Source organism: Hyla sarda, chromosome 1, assembly GCF_029499605.1.
Source record: "Hyla sarda isolate aHylSar1 chromosome 1, aHylSar1.hap1, whole genome shotgun sequence".
In the NCBI taxonomy this organism is placed as follows: Eukaryota; Metazoa; Chordata; class Amphibia; order Anura; family Hylidae; genus Hyla; species Hyla sarda.
The window spans coordinates 411,783,869-411,804,342 of NC_079189.1; the positions used below are offsets into that span (position 1 = coordinate 411,783,869).

The window sequence follows — 20,474 nt, forward strand, 5'->3', positions numbered from 1 at the left end:
CATTGTACAGATGTGTTTAATAAAGTTTAGATACATCATAAAAGCATTGGCTTTGTCTCTTTGTAGGTCAGACTGTACTGCTTCTGTCCGACAACATAGGCTTTTTTAATGTTTTCCTTGTGTGTATCAAACCAAAATCCAAATCTCTGCCCTTGGAAACAGTATGTACAGCCCATAAATATACAGGTATTGATTCGCTAACAGGACAGAACCACCTTCGACTTCACACAGTAAAGGATGCTATCCATAAGGGTTAAGGAAAATCCTACAGCAGTCCAGGAACTGGTCTTTATCTTTTCATTTTCCCTTTCTTGAAACCACTGCTCTTCCCTCTGCCAAAAGCAGATTTCCTCATCTGTTGCACCTTTTGCTTTGTTTTGGCTTTCATTTTCTTTAGTCCGCCTTTTTGTAAGAAGTTTTGTTTTGCCTGTGCTTTCCTCTGTTTCAGGATCTGCTGCTTGTTCCGCAGCTCAGATTTTGGCTTGCCACGTGGCCCTGCAGATTCAGAATGAGGTGTCCCTTGGGAACCCCTACGTCCACCTGTCAGTAATAGAAGAAATTAAATAAGGGAAGGCATTTCATATATTATATAAACCTACCCTGTGTAGAAACATCCTAGGAAAGTCTGCGGACTAAATGTTACTTAATAGCACTAATACACAGTACCCAAATAGTAAGCATTGCTATCACAGTAAAGACAATGGGGGGGGGGGTATTCAAAGAATTTAGCACTCTAGAACTTTAAGCACCCTGTTAGCCAATTTATTATAATTTTTTTTATAATAGTCTTTGTGTGCTATTATCACCCTATTTTCAAAAGGTTTAGCGCAACTTTCTGGCACACAAAAGTGTTGCAATTAAAACCAAGTTAACGGGGTATTGAAGGATGAGCTATTTTTATATTTTTTTAGGCCATGGGACAAATGTGCACCGAATTTTCTAAAGTCATGCCCCACTTCTGAAAATCTGGTGCTAATAACACTTAGTGGCGCTAATAAAATAAAATAAAAAGTCTTTAAATATTTCCCCATTGGGATTGACATGTTTTTACTTTTGGAAGACATCAGAGGGCTTCAAAGAATAGCAGCAATTTTCCAATTTTTCAAAAAAAATTTCAAAATCTGACTTTTTCAGGGACCAGTTTAGTTTTGAAGTAAATATAAGGGTCTTTATGTTAAAAATCCCCTATAATGGACCCCATTATGAAAACTGCACCTCTCAAAGCATTCAAAATGACATTCAAAAAGTTTGTTAACAGGAATAACAGCAAAATGGAGGAGAAAATTCTAAATCTCCATTTTTCATACTAACATGTTATTGTAGCCCCATTTTTTTTTCATTTTTCATACAAGGGATAAAAGGTAAAAAGGCCCCCCAAAACTTGTAATTAATTTTCTCTCGAATAAGGAAATACCTCATATGTGGATGTAAAGTGCTCTGTGGGTGCAGTAGAGGGCTGAGAAGGGAAGGAGCGACAATAGGCTTTTGGAAAGCGAATTTTGCTGAAATGGTTTTTGGGGCGCATGTCGCATTTAGGAAGCCCCCATGATGCCAGAACAGTAAAAAAAAAAAAAAAAATACACTTGGCACACTGTTTTGGAAACTACACCCCTCAAGGAACATAACAACAAGGGGTACAGTGAGCCTTAACACCCCACAGGTGATTAACGAACTTTCGTTAAAGTGGGACGTAAAAAAAAAAAAATTCTTCAATTAAATGCTGGTGTTACCCCATATTTATTTATTTTTTACAAGGGGTAATAGGAGAAAATTACCGCAAAAATTTGTAACCCCATTTCTTCTGAGTATGGAAATACCCCATGTGTGTTCGTCAAGTGCTCTGTGGGCGAACTACAATGCTCAGAAGAGAAGGAGCGCCATTGAGCTTTTGAAGAGGGAATTTGTTTGGAATGGAAGTCAGGGGCCATGTGCGTTTACAAAGCCCCCCGTGGTGCCAGAACAGTGGACCCCCCACATGTGACCCCATTTTTTAAACTACACCCCTCACAGAATTTAATAAGGGGTGCAGTGAGTATTTACACCCCACTGGCATTTGACAGATCTTTGGAACAGTGGGCTGTGCAAATGAAAAATTTAATTTTTCATTTTTACGGACAACTATTCAAAAAATCTGTCAGACACCTGTGGGGCGTAAGTGCTCACTGCACCCCTTATTACATTATATGAGGGGTTTAGTTTCCAAAATGGGGTCACTTGTGGGGGGGGGTCCACTGTTCTGGCACCATGCAGGCTTTGTAAACGCACGTGGCCTTCAATTCCAGCCAAATTCTCTCTCTCTCTCCAAAAGCCCAATGTCGCTCCTTCTCTTCTGAGCATTGTAGTTTGTCCGCAGAGCACTTTACATCCACATATGGGGTATTTCCATACTCAGATGAAATGGGGTTACAAATTTTGGGAGACTTTTCTCCTATTAACCCTTGTGAAAATGTTAAATTTGGGGTAACACCAGTATTTCAGGGAAAAACTTTTTTTTTTTTAATTTTCACGTCCAACTTTAATGAAAATTCGTCAAAGACCTGTGGGGTGTTAAGGCTCACTATACCGCCTTTTGTTACGTTCCTTGAGGGGTGTAGTTTCCAAAGTGGGGTCACATGGGGGTGTTTTTTTTTTTTTTTTTTTTGCATTCATGTCAGAACTGCTGTAAGATCAGCCACCCCTGTGCAAATAACAAATTTAGGCCTCAAAATGTACATAGTGCGCTCTCACTCCTGAGCCATGTTGTGCGCCCGCAGAGCATTTTACACTCACATATGGGGTATTTCCTTACTCAGGAGAGATTGTGTTACAAATTTTGTGGGTCCTTTTACCTCTTGTCAAGATGAAAAGTATGGGGCAACACCAGCATGTTAGTGTAAAATGTTTTCTTTTTTTACAATAACATGCTGGTGTAGCCCCATACTTTTCATTTTCATAAGGGGTAAAAGGAGAAAAAGCCCCACAAACTTGAAACGCAATTTCTCCTGAGTATGGAAATACCCCATATGTGGCCCTAAACTGTTGCCTTGAAATACGACGGGGCTCTGAAGTGAGAGAGCGCCATGCACATTTGAGGACTAAATTAGGAATTTGCAATAGGGGCGAACCCTGATACAAGGATGGGGCTTGTCTCCACCAAAACCCTATGGCAGTGTTTCCCAAACAGGGTGCCTCTAGCTGTTGCAAAACTCCCAGCCTGCCAGGACAGTCAATGGCTGCCCGGCAATACTGGGAGTTGTTGTTTTGCAACAGCTGGAGGCTACGTTTAGGAAACACTGCCGTATGAGATGTTTTTCATTTTTATTGGGGGAGGGGGAGACGTGTAAAGGGGTGTGTATGTAGTGTTTTACTTTTTATTTTGTGTAGGTGTAGTGTAGTGTTTTCAGGGTACATTCACACAGGCGGGGGTACAGTGAGTTTTCTGCTGGGAGTTTGAGCTGCGGTGGAAAATTTTCCTGTACATTCACATGGGGGGAGGGGGGGGGGGGGGGGGGGAGAGAGGGGGGCCCCAAACCTTCAGCTGTTGCAAAACTATAACTCCAAGAATGCACTGACAGACCGTACATGCTGGGAGTTGTATTTTTGCAACAGCTGTAGGCACACTGGTGGGGACCGACTCTAGCTCAGTGATTCCAACCCATGTTCCTCCAGCTGTTGCAAAACTACAACTCCCGGCATGTACGGTCTGTCAGTGCAATCTGGGAGTTGTAGTTTTGCAACAGCTGGAGGCACACGGGTTGGAATCACTGAGCTAGAGTCTGTTTCCTACCTCAGTGGTTCCCTACCAGTGTGCCTTCAGCTGTTGCTAAACAAACTCCCAGCATACACTGACAGCCGAAAGGCATGCTAGGAGTTGTAGTTATGCAACAACTGGGGAAGAACAGTTTGGAGACCGCTAAGTAGTGGTCTCCAAATTGTAGCCCTCCAGATGTTGCAAAACTACAACTCCAAGCATGCCCAGACTGTCTGGGCATGCTGGGAGTTGTAGCTTTGCAACATCTGGAGGGCTACAATTTGGAGACCACTACTTAGCGGTCTCCAAAGTGTGGTCCTCCAGATGTTGCAAAACTACAACTTTCAGCATGCACTGACTGTCTAGGCATGCTGGGAATTGTAGTTTTGCAACATCTGGAGGGCTACAGTTTGGAGACCATCATATAGTGGTCTCCAAACTGTACCACTTCAGATGTTGCAAAACTACAATTCCCAGCATGGACAGACAGTCAGTGCATGCTGAAAGTTGTAGTTTTGCAACCTCTGGAGGACCAGTTTGGGGACCACTACACAGTGGTCTCCAAACTGTGGCCCCCCAGATGTTTCAAAACTACAACTCCCAGCATGCCCAGACAGCCAAAGGCTGTCTGGGCATGCTGGGAGTTGTAGTTTTGCAACTTTTAGAAGGCCAGAGAGAAGATCACTTACCAGCAATCTTCACTGCAGCCTCCTCCACTGCCGCACTTTCCGGCATGCATCCTCCTGCTGATGCCGCCGCTCCCATGCCGCCGCCACCACTCCCATGCCGCCGCCACCGCTCCCATGGCGCTGATCAGATGTCGCCGGCCATGTCCCCCCCCCCCCCCCCCCGCTCTGCCCGGACTTCAATCGGTGGGCAGAGCGGGGGAAATGAACTTTAACCCTCCCCCAGCCCCAACTGCCCTTGGTCGGTCAGTCCTGATCGACCAATGGCAGGGGATAGGTGGGGGTAGCATCCCTGCCACCTCGCTTCTATCCTTTAGAATGTTTGGAGCTGTCTGTCAGCTCTGATCACTCTTATTTTCCGGGTGGTCGGGTCACCAGTGACCCGGAATCGCCGCAGATCGCCGGTCTGAACTGACCAGCGATCGCCAACATGGGGGGGGGGGGATGCCTGCTGATAGATATCCAGCGAGCGGTGGTGATCGGAAATACGTACCTGTACGCCCTCCGTCCCCAACAGGTTAAGCTTACGTTACAAAGTTTCTGTAATCATAAAACACATTAAATCACATACCTCTGCCCTTTCTATGTGAGTTTCCTTTCTGTCTTTCTTCTTCCTCTTCAGAATCCTGATCATCAATCTTATATTTCTTCTTCCAATCCGCATATCTGGTTAGAGTAAAGGCATAAAAAGCACTCTCGAGAATTTCTTAAAGCATACCCGTCAGATCCAACAAAAAACATTTTTTTTTTTAAATTTCACTCAGTACCTTATCCTGACCATGTACATCTAATTTTTATGTGTCTAGCACCTTTAATTAGTTTTTTATTACACTTTTAATTTAGCTCACTAGTCAGAATTCCTCTCAAAGGGAGGGGGCGTGGCCTCACTGTGCAGGTCTCCGCCCCCTCCCTCAGTATGCTGTCTGCTCACATCTCCCCTAGCATTAGCAAAACTACAACTCCCAGCTTGTCATCACTGACAGTAGCGGGACACAAACTGACAGTGGGGAGGATTTTTCCTCCAGCTGTGAGCCCTGCGCTATCAGCTGTCAATCAAGGAAGTGTGTCCATTACATAGGTGATGACGCATGGACACAGCAGGACTAGTATGTGTCCAAGCAGGCAGGGGGGCAGTTGTTTGACTGGCTTTTACAGTATTAAATACTGAAAATTTTCTAATGGAAGCAATTGCAAAACCTATTGGTTATACATGCTTTACAACATATCAAAAGTTTTTTATCTGACAGTGCCCATTTAAAATGGGTATTCGATATAGCTTGTATATAATACATAGGCACACCAAAGAAAAGAACAAAAACTATTTTGGGTTAGTTGCAGCGGCATATACCAAAAAATAACTTAGTTAAAGTCAAAAAGGATACATGTTAGTTTTATAAGAGCTGCTGATGACTCGTCCACTCTCTGTCTTTATTTTCTTCTTGTCCTGCGGTCCTCCAGCTCCCACAAACTTCTTTTTTTTTCTATCCCTAAAATTGTATTAAAAAGAGAAGATCATCTGGGTGTTCTTATTTAATGATAACCTTTATTTTCATAAGCATTTGCAATGGGAGATTATTAGTAGTACAAAACAGAAATGTCTAATACACGGCAGTACTTTTACATTTTCCAAACTCTCTTATAGCCTTTAAGCACATGACCACAAACTCACCACTTCATGATGTGCTTCGTCTTCGTGAGATCCTCTGTCTGGTCACCCAGCAAATCCAGTACTGCCCCTGCAGCTTCCTTCTCAAAGCTGTTGCCTGCAATGCTTAGTCTGTACAATAAAAATACAAATATGAACAATAATAATATTATCCTCGAAAGGAGGCACTTTAGAAAAACAGTTATAAAAAAAAAAAAAAAAAAAGAAGGAAGCAAAAAACATCCCCAACATTAGCCAATACTGTGGTGGGCAGAGCAAGTTGAATGTTTGGCTGCATAGCTAGAGGTATAGGAAGAGAGAGACTGTGATCCCACTGTATGGAGAGACCACATCTGGAATACGGAGTTCAGTTCTGCAGACCTCAGCTAGAAAAATATATTGATACAATAGAGCAGGTGCAACGATGGGCTAGGGAAATGTTGGGGGACAAGACGTGCCGCGGGGGGGGGACGGTATGTGGCCATGATATCACGAGCCTCCGATGCCGCATAGCTAGTCATTAGGCACAGAACGAAGTTTGCTCTGGCACCGGATGAATGGGGTGCCGCAGCAGAGATCGTGGGGGGTTCCCGGTGACAGGAACTTTTAATGGGGTTGTCTGGGAAAATAATTAAATAAATTTGCCATGGCTGGTGGTGTAGTAAAAATAATAAACAAACTATACTCAGTCCATGTTTCCTGTGATGTCATCACAGGAAGCAAAATAAAGGACTGGGAACCAGTACTACACCACCAGCCATGGAGAATCCCCCCAGAGCACTATTTTAAATATGTTAAAGTTAAATAAGATTAAGGTGGAAAGTGCTTTTAATACAAAGCTAAACACAAGAACAAGGGGCACAATCCTGTATCATATCAATCAAACTGAGTCCAAAAATCAATAATATAAATTTGACATCATTGATCGCTTACCCTCGCTCACTCTCAAAGTCTTTTGGTTTGTATGGGATATAATATTCTGAATCCTGAGAAACACCTCCCTTCTTTTTAGTCATTCCTTCATTCTCACCTCCAGCTTCTCTCTTCCTCTTGCCAAGTACTTGTGAAAAGACTCCCTGATGGTGAAAGAACATAATCACGTTTGATATACATGATAGCTTCGGTATAACAGGTCTTAAAGGAAACACCCTTTCTATTTCTAAATCCCAATAATTTCATCTTTAAAGGGGTACTTTTTTTTTTTAATCAACTGGTGCCAGAAAGTTAAACAGATTTGTAAATTACTTCTATTTAAAAATCTTAATCCTTCCAGTACTTATCAGCTGCTATATACTGCAGAGGAAGTTCTTTTCTTTTTGTCTTTCTGTCTGATCACAGTGCTCTCTGCTGACACCTCTGTCCATTTTAGGAAGGAGCAGCAGGAGAAGTTTGCTATGAGGATTTGCTTCTACTCTGGACATTTCCTAAATTGGACAGAGGTGTCAACAGAGAGAAGTGTGGTCAGACAGAACGGAAATTCAAAAAGAAAAGAATTTCCTCTGTAGTATACAGCAGCTGATAAGTACTGAAATGATTAATATTTTTAAATACCAGTAATTTACAAATCTGTTTAACTTTCTGGCACCAGTTGATTTAAAAAAAAAAAATAAATAAATAAATAAGTTTGAGTGGAGTACCCCTTTAACCCCTTAAGGACTCAGACAATTTTATTTTTACGCTTTCGTTTTTTCCTCCTCCCCTTCAAAAAATCATAACTCTTTTATATTTTCATCCACAGACTAGTATGAGGGCTTGTTTTTTGCGCGACCAGTTGTCAGTTGTAAACAGAGTTCAAATGGACAAGATGGCTCACCTCCACTGCGTCCCCCACACTCAGCACGGACTAGCCGGCAGTGCCTCCGGCCTGATACTAGGAGCAAGGCATGCCATGATTACTAGGCATGCCATGATTAAGGGTCCTGTTTGACCCGAAACGCGTTGGTTTTATGTGCTGACCATGTGTCCTCAATGAAGAAATCCTGTTTTTTGCATCCTACCTCGCTGGACATCACGTGTTTTTGCTCCTAGTTGTCCGTTGTAATGCCATCACTCACTTTACCATAAAATGTAAGGCGCAACCAAAAAAATACTAATTGTGTGGGGAAATTAAAAAGAAAAGCGCAATTTTTGGAAGGTTTTGTTTTCACGCCGTACAATTTATGGTAAAAATGACATGTGTTTTTTTATTCTCTGGGTCAATACGATTAAAATGATACCCATGATTTTACACTTTTTTATTACTGTTGTGCTTAAAAAAAAAAAAAAAATCGCAAACTTTTTTACCAAAATTAGTATGTTTCAAATCCCCCTATTTTGAAGGCCTATAACACCGTATAAGCGGTGGTATGAGGGCTCATTTTTTGCGCTGTGATCTGTACTTTTTATTAATACCAAATTTGCTTATACAAAACTTTTATTACATTTTTTATTAATTTTTTTGGGAATAAAATGTTATAAAAAAGCAGCTATTTTGGACTTTTTTTTTTTACGTTCACGCCGTTCACCGTACGGGATCATTTACATTTTATTTTAATAGTACGGATATTTACGCACGCGGTGATACCAAATATGTATATAAAATAATTTTTTTAAAACTTTTTGGGGGTAAAATAGGGAAAATGGGACAATTTACGTTTTTATTGGGGAGGGGGTTTTTCACTTTTGTTTTACTTTATTTTTTACTTTTATTTTTACACTCTTATAGTCCCCATAGGGGACTATTTATAGCAACCATTCGATTGCTAATGCTGTTCAGTGCTATGTATAGGACACAGCACTGATCAGCATTATCGGTCATCTTCTGCTCTGGTCTGCGGGAAGGCAGATCAGAGCAAAAGACTCCCGGAAGACAGCGGAGGCAGGTGAGGGGACCTACGTCTGCTGTGCAGGATGATCAGATCGCCGCGGCAGCGCTGCGGGCGATCCGATCATCCTGTTAAGTGACCGCGATGCTGCAGATGCCGTGATCGGTATTGATCACGGCATTTGAGGGGTTAATGGCGGACATCCGCGGGATCGCCGGTGTCCGCCATTACCGGCGGGTCCCTGGCTGCGATCCACAGCTGGGACCTGCCGCGCATGATGCCAGCATCGCTCCGATGCCCGCGGTTATGCTCAGGATGTAAATGTACGTCCTGGTGCGTTAAGTACCACCTCACCAGGACGTACATTTACGTCCTGCGTCGTTAAGGGGTTAAGAGGTATTCTAATCAACTGGCAGAAAAAAAAAAGTTATACAAATGGAGGTAAAAATAAAGGAAACAAAAAGATGATGTATGCTATGGGGATTTTCCCATGCACTGTACAGTTGCTAGCACAAACAGATTTGGCAGCAGAATGTGACTGGAAAGACTACACAACTTCCTGCAGGGAATACAGGAGTTGATAAGTACTGGAATGCTTGACATTTTTTAATAGAAGTAATTTGAAAATCTGTATAACCATCTATAATTACCAGTTGATTTGAAAACAAAAATGTTTTTACTCAGGAGTACCCCTTTAATATCCTCCTCTAGTTCCGTAACATTATGGCTAGTATTGCAATCACAAACAGGTCACTGGTAGTAAAGTCTCATGCACATGGTGAAGAATCCCTCCTCCATTGCTCTGTCTGCAGAAGACTAGAAGGAAATGGACACTTGTGTTCACTGTGCAGGATAAACATTCAGAAATCCTTTAGACTGACAAACAGCATGGACACATTTCTTTACTTTTAACATTCATTTTCAGTGTAGTGGTGATTACCTCAATGTTTTCTTCTGCCCCGTCTTGGCTGGGTGCTACATTGGTTTTAACACTAGGCGCACATTGCATTGTAGTCTTCACTTTCTCATCTTGCACCCGCTGGAACTTGGTGATAACTTCAAAATCCCGATTGCGTTTCGCTCTCATCACTTCACTTGCAGTCGTCTTGTTAGTGGCATTTATCTCAAAAATGGTCTAAAATTGAAAGTAAGGATTACACTAGCAACTCCTTTGAGGTTACAGTAAAACGGCACCACAACTGACACAAGAGGAGGGCATATTGTATATTATTAGTGTATCATCACTAACCGCTTTCGATTTGTAAGATTTAATGCTGTCCACAAACTTCAATCTCTGCATTTCTTCACCACCAAGACGGGACCCTAGAAAGAAATAAGTATGTCAAAGCTGAGTTGTAAAAGCGGTGAACATACATAGAAGCATATCCTGTAGAAAGAATATGGTAGCACTCACGATACAGTGGAATGATTTCTTCTTTAATGAAGTGCAAAAACTTACAATATGTACAGCCGGACAAGGACGCCATTGGCATCCTTGTCCGGCAGCACATATTGTAAGTTTTTGCACTTTATTAAAGAATAAATCGTTCCACTGTACCGGTGAGTGCTACCATATTCTTTCTACTGGATCTGTTTTTATGGACTCTGTCATTCTTTTTGGTTCAGCACCCGAATTGAGCAGTGTTTAAAGGGGTACTGCAGAGCAAAACATCTTATCCCCTATCAAAAGGATAGGGGATAAGATGTTAGATCGCGGGTATCCCTGCGATGAGTGGCATGGCCCCCTGGTCATCCGTGCATGGAGCAAACTCCGCTCCGTGCAGGATGACTGGTGACTACAGCCGTCACGCCCCCTCCCATAGACATGAATGGAGGGGGCGTGGCGGAGTTCGCTCCATGCACGAACATGGGAGCTCCGTGTTCCAGACACTGCCGCTGCTGGCCCCGAGATCGTGGGGGTTCCCAGCAGCAGGACCCCCCACGATCTAACATCTTATCCTCTATCCTTTTGATAGGGGATAAGATGTTTTGCACCAGAGTACCCCTTTAACTGGGTGGCTTATGGGAACAATGGGGGAGATTTATCTAAACCTTTCCAGAGGAAAAGTTGCCGAGTTGCCCATAGCAACCAATCAGATCGCTTCTTTCATTTTGCAGAGGCCTTGTTACTAATGAAAGTGGAAGTGATCTGATTGGTTGCTATGGGCAACTCAGCAACTTTTCCTCTGGACAGGATTTGATAAATACTTGATTGCTGCTGTGGAGTGAACAGCTGTGATACAACGGGCTTGGTGCCGATCACTGTGACTGCTTTTACCACATTTTTGTATACAGAGAAGTATGATTTTACTAAATGCGTTGAAAAAAGCATAACTTCAAAACCTGAGCTGATAACACTTACAAAAAAGAGGGTGAACTCCTAGTTGGTTGTAGTTGGCTTCTTTGACTCTCTTTATGGACTCGGCAGCAGGAGCTGGCCTAGATTTTATGTATTGTTTGTACGCATTCTCAGCCACATGATGGAGGTTTTGCAGCTCCAAAGACCTCTCGCGGTCTGTGATGAGCAAAGCATCTTCATCATCTATCAAGCTCTGTGGTACTCGTCCCAAGACACCATCCGTGTCTGTTTCTGCAGAGAGATGGAGAATAAGGAGATAGGACTTCTACAGCTATCCTCAAAATAACAAAACATTAGAGCTCCCTAAATACCTGAACAAGTCTCTGGCTCTCCAGCCAGTTTCAGTGGCCTTCCAAGGAAGAGATGAAGATCATACACATATGGAGTTTCATCTGGAGCTACAAGGGAATATGCTGTACCACTTCGACCCGCTCTCGCAACTCTGCCTGAATAGCAAAGAGAATAGGTAGGTTTAAAAAATAAAAAAAGCTCTAAAAGCAAAATAAGTACATTTTATATTAGAAATCATCTATAGCTTACCGACACGATGGAGGAAAAGCTTAGCCTTAGGTGGGAAATTATAGTTGATGACATTGTCCAACATGGGTATGTCTATGCCTCGCGCAGCCACATCAGTAACTAAAAGTGCGCGAACTTTCCCATGCAGGAAGAGGCCCAGATTTATCTTCCTAGCAGTTTGATCAAGAGCGCTGTATATGTGGGAACAGGGGATACCCTGCATGTCAAGCAACTGTGTGGAAGAGCGGGAAGCACAGAAGATAGACAAGAAAAAGATTACCTTAATGCATATGGTTCTACAATTTTATTTGTATTTCTCTGTGTTTATCAATTACCACTTTCAGGTACTCTGCATGGTGTTTTGTAGCCACAAAAATCACAGTTTGTTCCTGAGGCTTCACAACGCAGCGCAGCAAATGAAGGAGCACAGCAGGTTTATCCTCTGCCCGCACATGAAAAAACGACAGCTAAGGCGGGACACAAGAAATATGGATGAGTGCATGTGCTATGAATAGAGAACATTCGCTATAGCTAATGAATATGACAAGACATTACCGACAACTGGTCACTAAGCTTTGAGTCAACATCTAGACGGATCAACACTGGTTCAGTGAGACCTGTAAACAATCAGAAAAGGAAGGAAGAAAGATAACTAAAGTGTGAGAAACCACAAAAACTTGGGCTCATAGGGGGAGATTTATCAAAACCTGTGCAGAGGAAAAGTTGCTGAGTTGCCCATAGCAACCAATCAGATTGCTTCTTTCATTTTGCAGAGACCTTGTTAAAAATGAAAGAAGCGATTTGATTGGTTGCTATGGGCAACTGGGCCACTTTTCCTCTGCACAGGTTTTGATAAATCTCCCCCATAGGGGGAGATTTATCAAAACCTGTGCAGAGGAAAAGTTGCCCATAGCAACCAATCAGATTGCGTGTTTCATTTTGCAGAGGCCTTATTAAAAATGAAAGAAGCGAGCTGATTGGTTGCTATGGACAACTACACCACTCTCTCTCTCTAGACAGTGACTAAAATGTACTCAGAACAGCTCACCAGCCCGTGCAAATTCCAGCAGCATCTTAGGAAGGGTTGCAGAGAAAAGCAAAGTCTGTCGAGTTTCCGGAAGACGGGAAATAATTTCCTGCAACTGCTCCGCAAAGCCCATCTCAAATAGCCTGTCCCAAACATAAAAAGGTAGGGAAATAAGCAGAGTCTACTCTTCGGTAAGTGACACTTGTGAAATGGCACACACAAAATACCAACTCACCTGTCTGCTTCATCAAATACAACATACTCCACACTACGCAGCTTTAGGTTCATCTGCACAGCTACATGCATTAGACGACCAGGCGTGGCAAGAATTCTAGGGGGGACAAAAAGACAAATATTAGAGTTTTTGAATGGCCGGCAAAACAACCTGCAGTCACCCTTCTGATGTGCAAAATGAAGACTCACATATCAGGGTTTTCATGAAGGGCAGCAAACTGATCTTCCATCCTGAAATGGAAAAGAAGGAATATTGAATGTATTTAGAACAGTGGTCTTCAACCTGCGGACCTCCAGATGTTGCAAAACTACAACTCCCAGCATGCCCGGACAGCCAACGGCTGTCCGGGCATGCTGGGAGTTGTAGTTTTGCAACATCTGGAGGACTGCACGTTCGAGACCACCACTGATTTAGAATGTTGGTTATCAGACAGGGATTGGTTCTGTGTTATTGCCATTTATATGTTGGTGTTTTTTTTGTTTTTGGGTTTTCTCCCGGGGAGGCTGCACCTCATTAAGTTTATTTACTTGCCTTTTGCTCTTACCATCATTTGTATTACAGGAACACCTAGGTCTTTTACTCGTATTTTCCTATCCTCCATATGAAAATTATTTCTTGGAATACTAAGGGCTTGCGTTCTCCTGAGAAGCGTTCGTCTGTTTTACGCCATCTACAAAAACTGAAGGCGGATGTGGCACTTCTTCAGGAGACGCATTTAGTTACAGAGGATTTTGTGAGAATGCAGAAAATGTGGGTGGGACGTGTTCTGGGGTCCCCAGCTGTAAATAGAAAGGGGGGGGGGTATTGATCCTGATACATAGGAGACTGGTACACAGTGTTAAAGCACATTGGGAAGATGTGGAGGGGTTGCTGCAACATGTCCTTTTGATGGAGGGGGATAATTCTTATAGCATATACAATGTGTATGGTCCTCAGTCTGGGAAAGCCAGTTTTTTTGATGCTCTGGCCTCGCACATTTTGGCGGACACAGAAAGATTTATAGTGGTGGGCGGAGACTTTAATACCGTAGTCAATGCAGCGGAGGACAGGAGACGAGATGTGGGTAGTACACCACACACGGAACTATATTTGCAATCACTCCTTCACACTACGGGGTTAGTTGATGCGTGGAGACATCTGAATCCTACGGAACGAGAGTACACACATTTTTCCCACCCTCACCTGTCCTGGTCACGCCTAGACTACCTGTTTATTTCCCATCCTCTTTTGTCGCATGTCCAATCTGAACACATTTATGACATAATTATCTCAGATCATGCACCAGTGGGATTGTCTTTGACCCCAGCAATACCCCCGGGAGGAGATAGGGTTTGGAGATTCCCTGCTATGCTAGCTAAAGATGAGTCTTTTGTCCAACTACTAAGCCACTGGTGGGAGGAATATGCCATGTTTAACGAGACACATAGGGACGACCCTCATTTGTTTTGGGAAGCTGGTAAGGCGGTGTTGAGGGGGAAAATTATAGCACATGTTGCCCACCATAAGAAATTGGCTAGGGACAACTATGATCGCATGACTACGCAACTGAGACAAACCTATACTTCTTTCTTAGATGATCCAACTCCAGTAAAGAAAGACATTTGGGTTCAAGCGCAGCATGATTTTGAAATCTCTCGGGCTGCGGTGGATTCCTACTACAGGGACCAGTTTAGGGCGGAATTTTACAGGTTTGGAAACAAGTCTGGGAAATTATTGGCCAATATGGCGCGTGGTCAGCGGCCCCTAGAGCCCATCCGGCCCCTTAGAGATAAAGCTGGCACCCTGCATAGACAGCCTAGGGATGTGGTGGAGGTTTTTCGTCAATATTATCAAGACCTCTATGCGGCTCAAGATATAGATACTGCTGCAGGGGACGGATTTTTGAGTTCCATTACACTTCCTGAATTGTCTGCGGAGGATAGGGACTTGATTAATGCCCCTATTACGCTGGAGGAAGTTGCTCAGGCGATTTCCCACTTGAAATGCGGTAAGGCACCTGGACCCGACGGCTTTACGGGGGTTTTTTAAGATTCTACGTGAGAAGCTTAGTCCAGTATTATTGGCAGTATATGATAGTACGTTGTCGGTGGGGATGTTACCCCCATCTGGCAATTTGGCCCATATAAAGGTCTTACATAAGATGGGGAAGGACCCTTCTCAACCTAGCGCCTACCGCCCTATATCTTTAATAAATGTCGATATTAAACTCTTGTCCAAAATATTAGCAGACAGGCTGGCAATATATTTGCCATCCCTGATAGGGACACATCAGGTTGGTTTTATTAAAAATAGAGCTGCCGTGTTCAATATACGGACAGTTCTAGCAGTCCAAGGGGCGGTGGCGTCTCGTCCATACTCCAGCCGGGCTCCAGCACTGTTGTCTTTAGACGCCGAAAAGGCTTTTGATAATGTTCACTGGTCTTGGCTGGAGTTGGTACTGAACAAAATGGGGTTAGTGGGTAGTTTTAGAACGTTTTTGTCGGCTTTATATAAGAATCCTGTATCTAGAATACATCTACCGGGGTATCTATCTACCCCATTTCCATTACAGAAGGGCACGAGACAGGGATGCCCCCTCTCACCCCTGCTTTTTAACTTGGCCTTGGAGCCGCTGGCACAGTACTTTCTTCAGCACAGCATCTATGAAGGTATTATGGTGGGGTCGGAGGAGGTGCGAATTAGCTGCTTTGCTGATGATATACTGCTATATCTAAACGAACCAGAGACCCAGCTGCCGGCTGTTTTTAGAGCCTTGTTCACTTTTGGCTCTTTATCGGGCTACAAGGTGAATTTAGATAAAAGTCAACTGCTATTTTTAGGTTCGGGATCTCATGATCCTGCCCGGGTACCCTTGGTTCAAGTAGCTAAGAAATATATCTCTTACTTAGGTATAAAATTAGGTTGCACTCCACTCTCCCTGTATACTCTAAACTATCCCCCCTTGTTTGCGAAAATTGAGGGCGAGTTGCACAGATGGCAGAACCTGCCTCTCTCGTTTTATGGTAGGGTGCAATTAATTAAAATGATGAGCTTCCCAAAACTCCTATATCCGCTGCAGACAATTCCCCTGTTATTACGCCATACTGATGTTAAAAGGCTCCATGCTAGTTTTACAAGGTTTATTTGGGTAGGTAAACGCCCGAGAGTAGCCTATGACACTTTATGTCTAGCAAGAGAGAAGGGGGGATTGCAAATGCCTAATGCTCGTCTATATAATTTGTCAGCTATTTTTAGACATGTCCGGGACTGGATCTTTGATACTGCTCATTTTTCAAACACACCCTTGGAGAGGGGTCTCTGCCCGCTGGGTTCACTGTCCACCCTGTTTCATTTACCTTATAAAGATATCCCTGGTTCATTGAGAAAGAATGTACTATTTAGTGACACATTGGCAACATGGAAGGCGCTCCGTAGGATGTGTGGGATGCCTTGGTGTCTTTCTAGACACTTTCAGTTGTGGAGCACCCCTGCGCTTGATCACTGTACCAATAGTCCGATAGGCAACAATTGGAAATCGCTGGTTATCACTCAGTTTGCTGATTTCTTGACTGAATCTACTGGAGTGTTCATGAGCTGGGGGGAATTCCAGAGCAAATATACCCTTCCCGATTCCCATCAGTGGCTGTATAATCAATTATGCTCCTTTTTTCATGGTGTGGTGAGAGGTTATGCAACGGTAGAAAAACCTAATGATTTTGACAAATTGTTGGGGAGTACACAGTCCCACCGTTCCCTTTCGCTGATCTACGCAACCATCAGGGATATAGCGTTAAAGGGACGGGGGGCCACAGCTCTTGCCAAATGGTCCTCTAAACTTGGTGACTCTGAAATCGCCCCATGTTTACTAGAAGGCTTATTGGCTGTCAATGGCTCTACCCCCAGTGCACAGTTAAGAGAAATTCATTGGCGTATTCTACACAAGGCTACGTATGCATTTAAATGGAGGGGCACGCCACCCCCGCCTCCGTTCCTCACACATTGTCTGACATGTCAACTACAGGGGGCGGACCTCTGGCATTGCTTATGGGAATGCCCGCAGGTGTCGAAATTGTGGTCTGACCTATCCTCTTTAATACTGACCATTTGGGATAGACATTTACCGTTCTCCCCAGAACCATACCTCTTTCACTATCTACCTGTTAGGGAATCGAACCCTCCTGATAGGGGCAAAATGCCCAAGGGTGTACACTTACTTATCTTGATTGCTAAACTGTGCTTGCTTAGACACTGGCTCCAACCTACCGTGCCGACAATTACAGAAATCTTAAAGGAATATCATTCTGTATTACATAGAGAGATGTTATTGTCCATAAGATGCTCAGAGTTGCATGCAAAGGCCTTTTTTAATAAATGGAAAAGATATCTGCACTACTTACCTGATGTCGGCGAACGTCACAGGATAATGACATATTTTAAACACACTACATGGTATTCAACTGAGGCTCTCAGGGGCACTCTTGGTAATCTAGAGCTACCATCTTAATGTTATATGATCCTCTACATCCTTGGCTCTCTATGGGACCCCACTATTAGAACTCTCTGTATGCATAATGTATAGTCTGACCTTAGGTGGCAAATACCCTACATAGGTACGACACTGTACTCGGGTGGGAATGGTGCAGCCTTCTTTGGGAGATTTGAGGTTTTGTTTCACAATTGTTACTTGTTATTTCCTATATTTTGGGAGTAATCCTCCGTATTACAAACTGGATCCAGACGATACTTTTGACCTATTATCCTGACATTGTATTGTTGTTCCAGATTCTGACTGATTTCAATGCACCTTTGTCATATATGCTTTGTACATGCTCTGGATCCGTGAATAAAATATATTTAAAAAAAAAAAAAAAAAAAAAAAAAAAAAAAAAAAAAAAGAATGTTGGTTATCGTAACCAATCTTCACATATAAAACATTTACTTTTTCGGCCATCATTTATATATAAAATCTCACTTAATCTCAGGTATATTGAAGGCTATCTTCATGGGAAACAAGTTAACCAATCAATTTGTTTTTCAGGTGTTGAAAAATGTGGGTTATCCAATGGCCACTTAAGGCAGCGCAGGTAGAATAGACTGTTAGCTGCTCCTATCTTATTCTCATGGTGGCCACACACACAATAAATTAACATTTATCAAACCTGCACATTTTGGCAGGACCAGTTGACCACATAATGGGGGAAATTCATCAAAACCTGTCCAGAGGAAAAGTTGCTGAGTTGCCTATATTAACTAGAGATGAGCGAACTTACAGTAAAATTCGATTCGTCACGAACTTCTCGGCTCGGCGGTTGCTGACTTTTCCTGCATAAATTAGTTCAGCTTTCCGGTGCTCCAGTGGGCTGGAAAAGGTGGATACATTCCTAGGAAAGAGTCTCCTAGGACTGTATCCACCTTTTCCAGCCCACGGGAGCACCTGAAAGCTGAACTAATTTATGCAGGATAAGTCATCAACTGCCGAGCCGAGAAGTTCGTGACGAATGGAATTTACTGTAAGTTCGCTCATCTCTAATAGCAACCAATCAGATCGCTTTTTTCATTTTTCACAGGCCTCTTTATAAATGAAAGCAGTGATCTGATTGGTTGCTATGGGCAACTCAGCAACTTTTCCTCTGGACAAGGTTTTGATGAATCTCTTTCAAAGGATCAAGCAGTTGAATTTCAATGAGCCTGATCCTTTTGCTCCCAGATAAAAATAGGCCGCCATTAAAAGTGTTTATATGTGACATTTTTCCCTTTCCGTACCCAGAACACTTGCACCAGTGTGCATGTATTCACAGAGGTTTGGAACAACCGCTGTCAGCCAAATGAGAAATCAGCCAAAAGTGTATGGTCAGTTTTATGGTCCATTTTTGCAATACTAATACCGAGTAGACATCAATGGAGAAAAATCGACATGGTCGCACTTCTACATCTTGCCCAAAGGTCCACTACCAAGAAGGTTGCCAACTTACCTGTCTCCACCTAAGATCAGTGCAGTCTTCAAGCCAGTAAATTTTCCAAGCTGGAAAAAGAAACAAATATAATACACAAGAAGGTAGAATCATCTAAATATGGCACAGTCAAAAATAAAGGCAAATAGATAGGTAAGGTGCTCGCTCTGGCCATGCTGCATACCTCCTTAGTGAATTTGAGTGTCTGCAGGGCAAGCTCTCTGGTAGGTGATAGGATAAGCCCACGAACTCCTGTTTGTCCGCTGTGCGCCTTCAGCTTTTCAAACATTGGAATCAAGAAACAGGCAGTCTTCCCACTGCCGGTCCTTGCCATAGCAACCGCATCTTTGCCATCTAGAATGATTGGTATAACCTAATAAGAGAATAATTTACAATATTAAATTTGGGCCATGCATGATTTCAATGTTAATGTAATACAAAGGAAGGATATATTACCTTTCTCTGAATAGGCGTTGGTACCTTGTAACCTTTCTTCATCACTCCTTTAAAGACAGGATAGCTAAGACCTAAACACGAGAGAAGAGAATGGAAGCAATGACAATAACAAAGAAAGGGCATATTCAAACACAGGTTTTTATCTGTAAAAACAGCTCTTAAAGAGGTACTCTGGGATACAAAAACTTATCCCCTATACTAAGGATAGGGGATAAGTGTCAGATCGCGGTGTACCCCACCACACGAAACGCCCACTTCAATGCAGCTCTATGGGAGAGCCGGAGATTGCTAAACGCAGCGCTCCGGCTCTCCCATACAGCTGCATTGATGGGGCATGTCAGCGTCCGCTTTGTGCAGTGGTCGACATGCCCCATTCAGAAGGAGAGCCAGGCTCCACATGGGAGATCGTAGGGGGCCCTTAGGATAGGAGATATGTTTTTGTATCCCGGAGTAGTCCTTTAAAGGGTACCTCTCATCAAAAAAACTTTTGATATATTATAGATTAATGTATGCAGAATAACTTTACAATTGCATGTTATTAAGAAATATGCTTCTTTCTATTTAATTTTCCACTTTGAAGAAATGACCACTAGGGGTCTCCCTACCAGTCCTGGCAGCAAGCATTTCAGACTCATGCTGGAGTCCTAAACACTACGAGCTGCCAGTCTGCTTTGTTCACAAAGGAGAACACTCAGAGCTGCCAGCCTGCTTTGTTCACAGCCTGTTTGGCTGTGAACAAAGCAGGCTGGCAGCTCTGAGTGTTTAGGACTCCAGCATGAGTCAGAACTGCTTGCTGAGAGGACTGATCGGGAAAAATACAATAGAAAGAAGCATATTTTTCATTAACATGCTATTGGAAAGTTATTCAACATTCATTAATCTAAAATATTTCAAAAGTTTATTTGATGAGAGGTACCCTTTAAATACCGCAATCCAGTACACACAATGTTATTAGTAACTGTATAGTGTTTAGGACAGCAGGTGTTATGTCTGGTCTCACGTCTCCCCATTAAAAAAAGGTTGTCCAAATCTTCTTTTCAGCCTGATCTGACAAGAGGGGTAGAGGGACACCATTGCCTACTG

The 20,474-nt window shown here is 43.0% G+C and overlaps 2 protein-coding genes across 2 annotated transcripts in view; one reads left to right on the forward strand and one right to left on the reverse strand.

Moving 5' to 3' along the window:
* DDX54 (DEAD-box helicase 54) overlaps window positions 1-20,474 on the reverse strand; it is a 25,283-nt gene continuing 4,809 nt past the window's right edge. Inside the window, exons 3-20 of the mRNA XM_056528751.1 lie at window positions 19,392-19,462; window positions 19,120-19,308; window positions 18,957-19,006; window positions 13,194-13,235; window positions 13,006-13,101; window positions 12,792-12,913; window positions 12,299-12,360; window positions 12,079-12,210; window positions 11,765-11,975; window positions 11,536-11,670; window positions 11,228-11,455; window positions 10,115-10,188; window positions 9,806-10,000; window positions 6,995-7,137; window positions 6,086-6,193; window positions 5,799-5,903; window positions 4,988-5,082; window positions 1-540 (exon numbers count right to left, since the gene is read on the reverse strand). Of these exons, the coding sequence (XP_056384726.1) occupies window positions 290-540; window positions 4,988-5,082; window positions 5,799-5,903; window positions 6,086-6,193; window positions 6,995-7,137; window positions 9,806-10,000; window positions 10,115-10,188; window positions 11,228-11,455; window positions 11,536-11,670; window positions 11,765-11,975; window positions 12,079-12,210; window positions 12,299-12,360; window positions 12,792-12,913; window positions 13,006-13,101; window positions 13,194-13,235; window positions 18,957-19,006; window positions 19,120-19,308; window positions 19,392-19,462 (2,309 nt within the window). The 3' untranslated portion in view covers window positions 1-289. The remainder of the gene's footprint in view (window positions 541-4,987; window positions 5,083-5,798; window positions 5,904-6,085; window positions 6,194-6,994; window positions 7,138-9,805; window positions 10,001-10,114; window positions 10,189-11,227; window positions 11,456-11,535; window positions 11,671-11,764; window positions 11,976-12,078; window positions 12,211-12,298; window positions 12,361-12,791; window positions 12,914-13,005; window positions 13,102-13,193; window positions 13,236-18,956; window positions 19,007-19,119; window positions 19,309-19,391; window positions 19,463-20,474) is intronic.
* Window positions 12,797-20,474, forward strand: part of RITA1 (RBPJ interacting and tubulin associated 1) — a 20,764-nt gene continuing 13,086 nt past the window's right edge. Inside the window, exon 1 of the mRNA XM_056528755.1 lies at window positions 12,797-12,932. The gene's annotated coding sequence lies outside the window, so the exon portion shown is untranslated. The remainder of the gene's footprint in view (window positions 12,933-20,474) is intronic.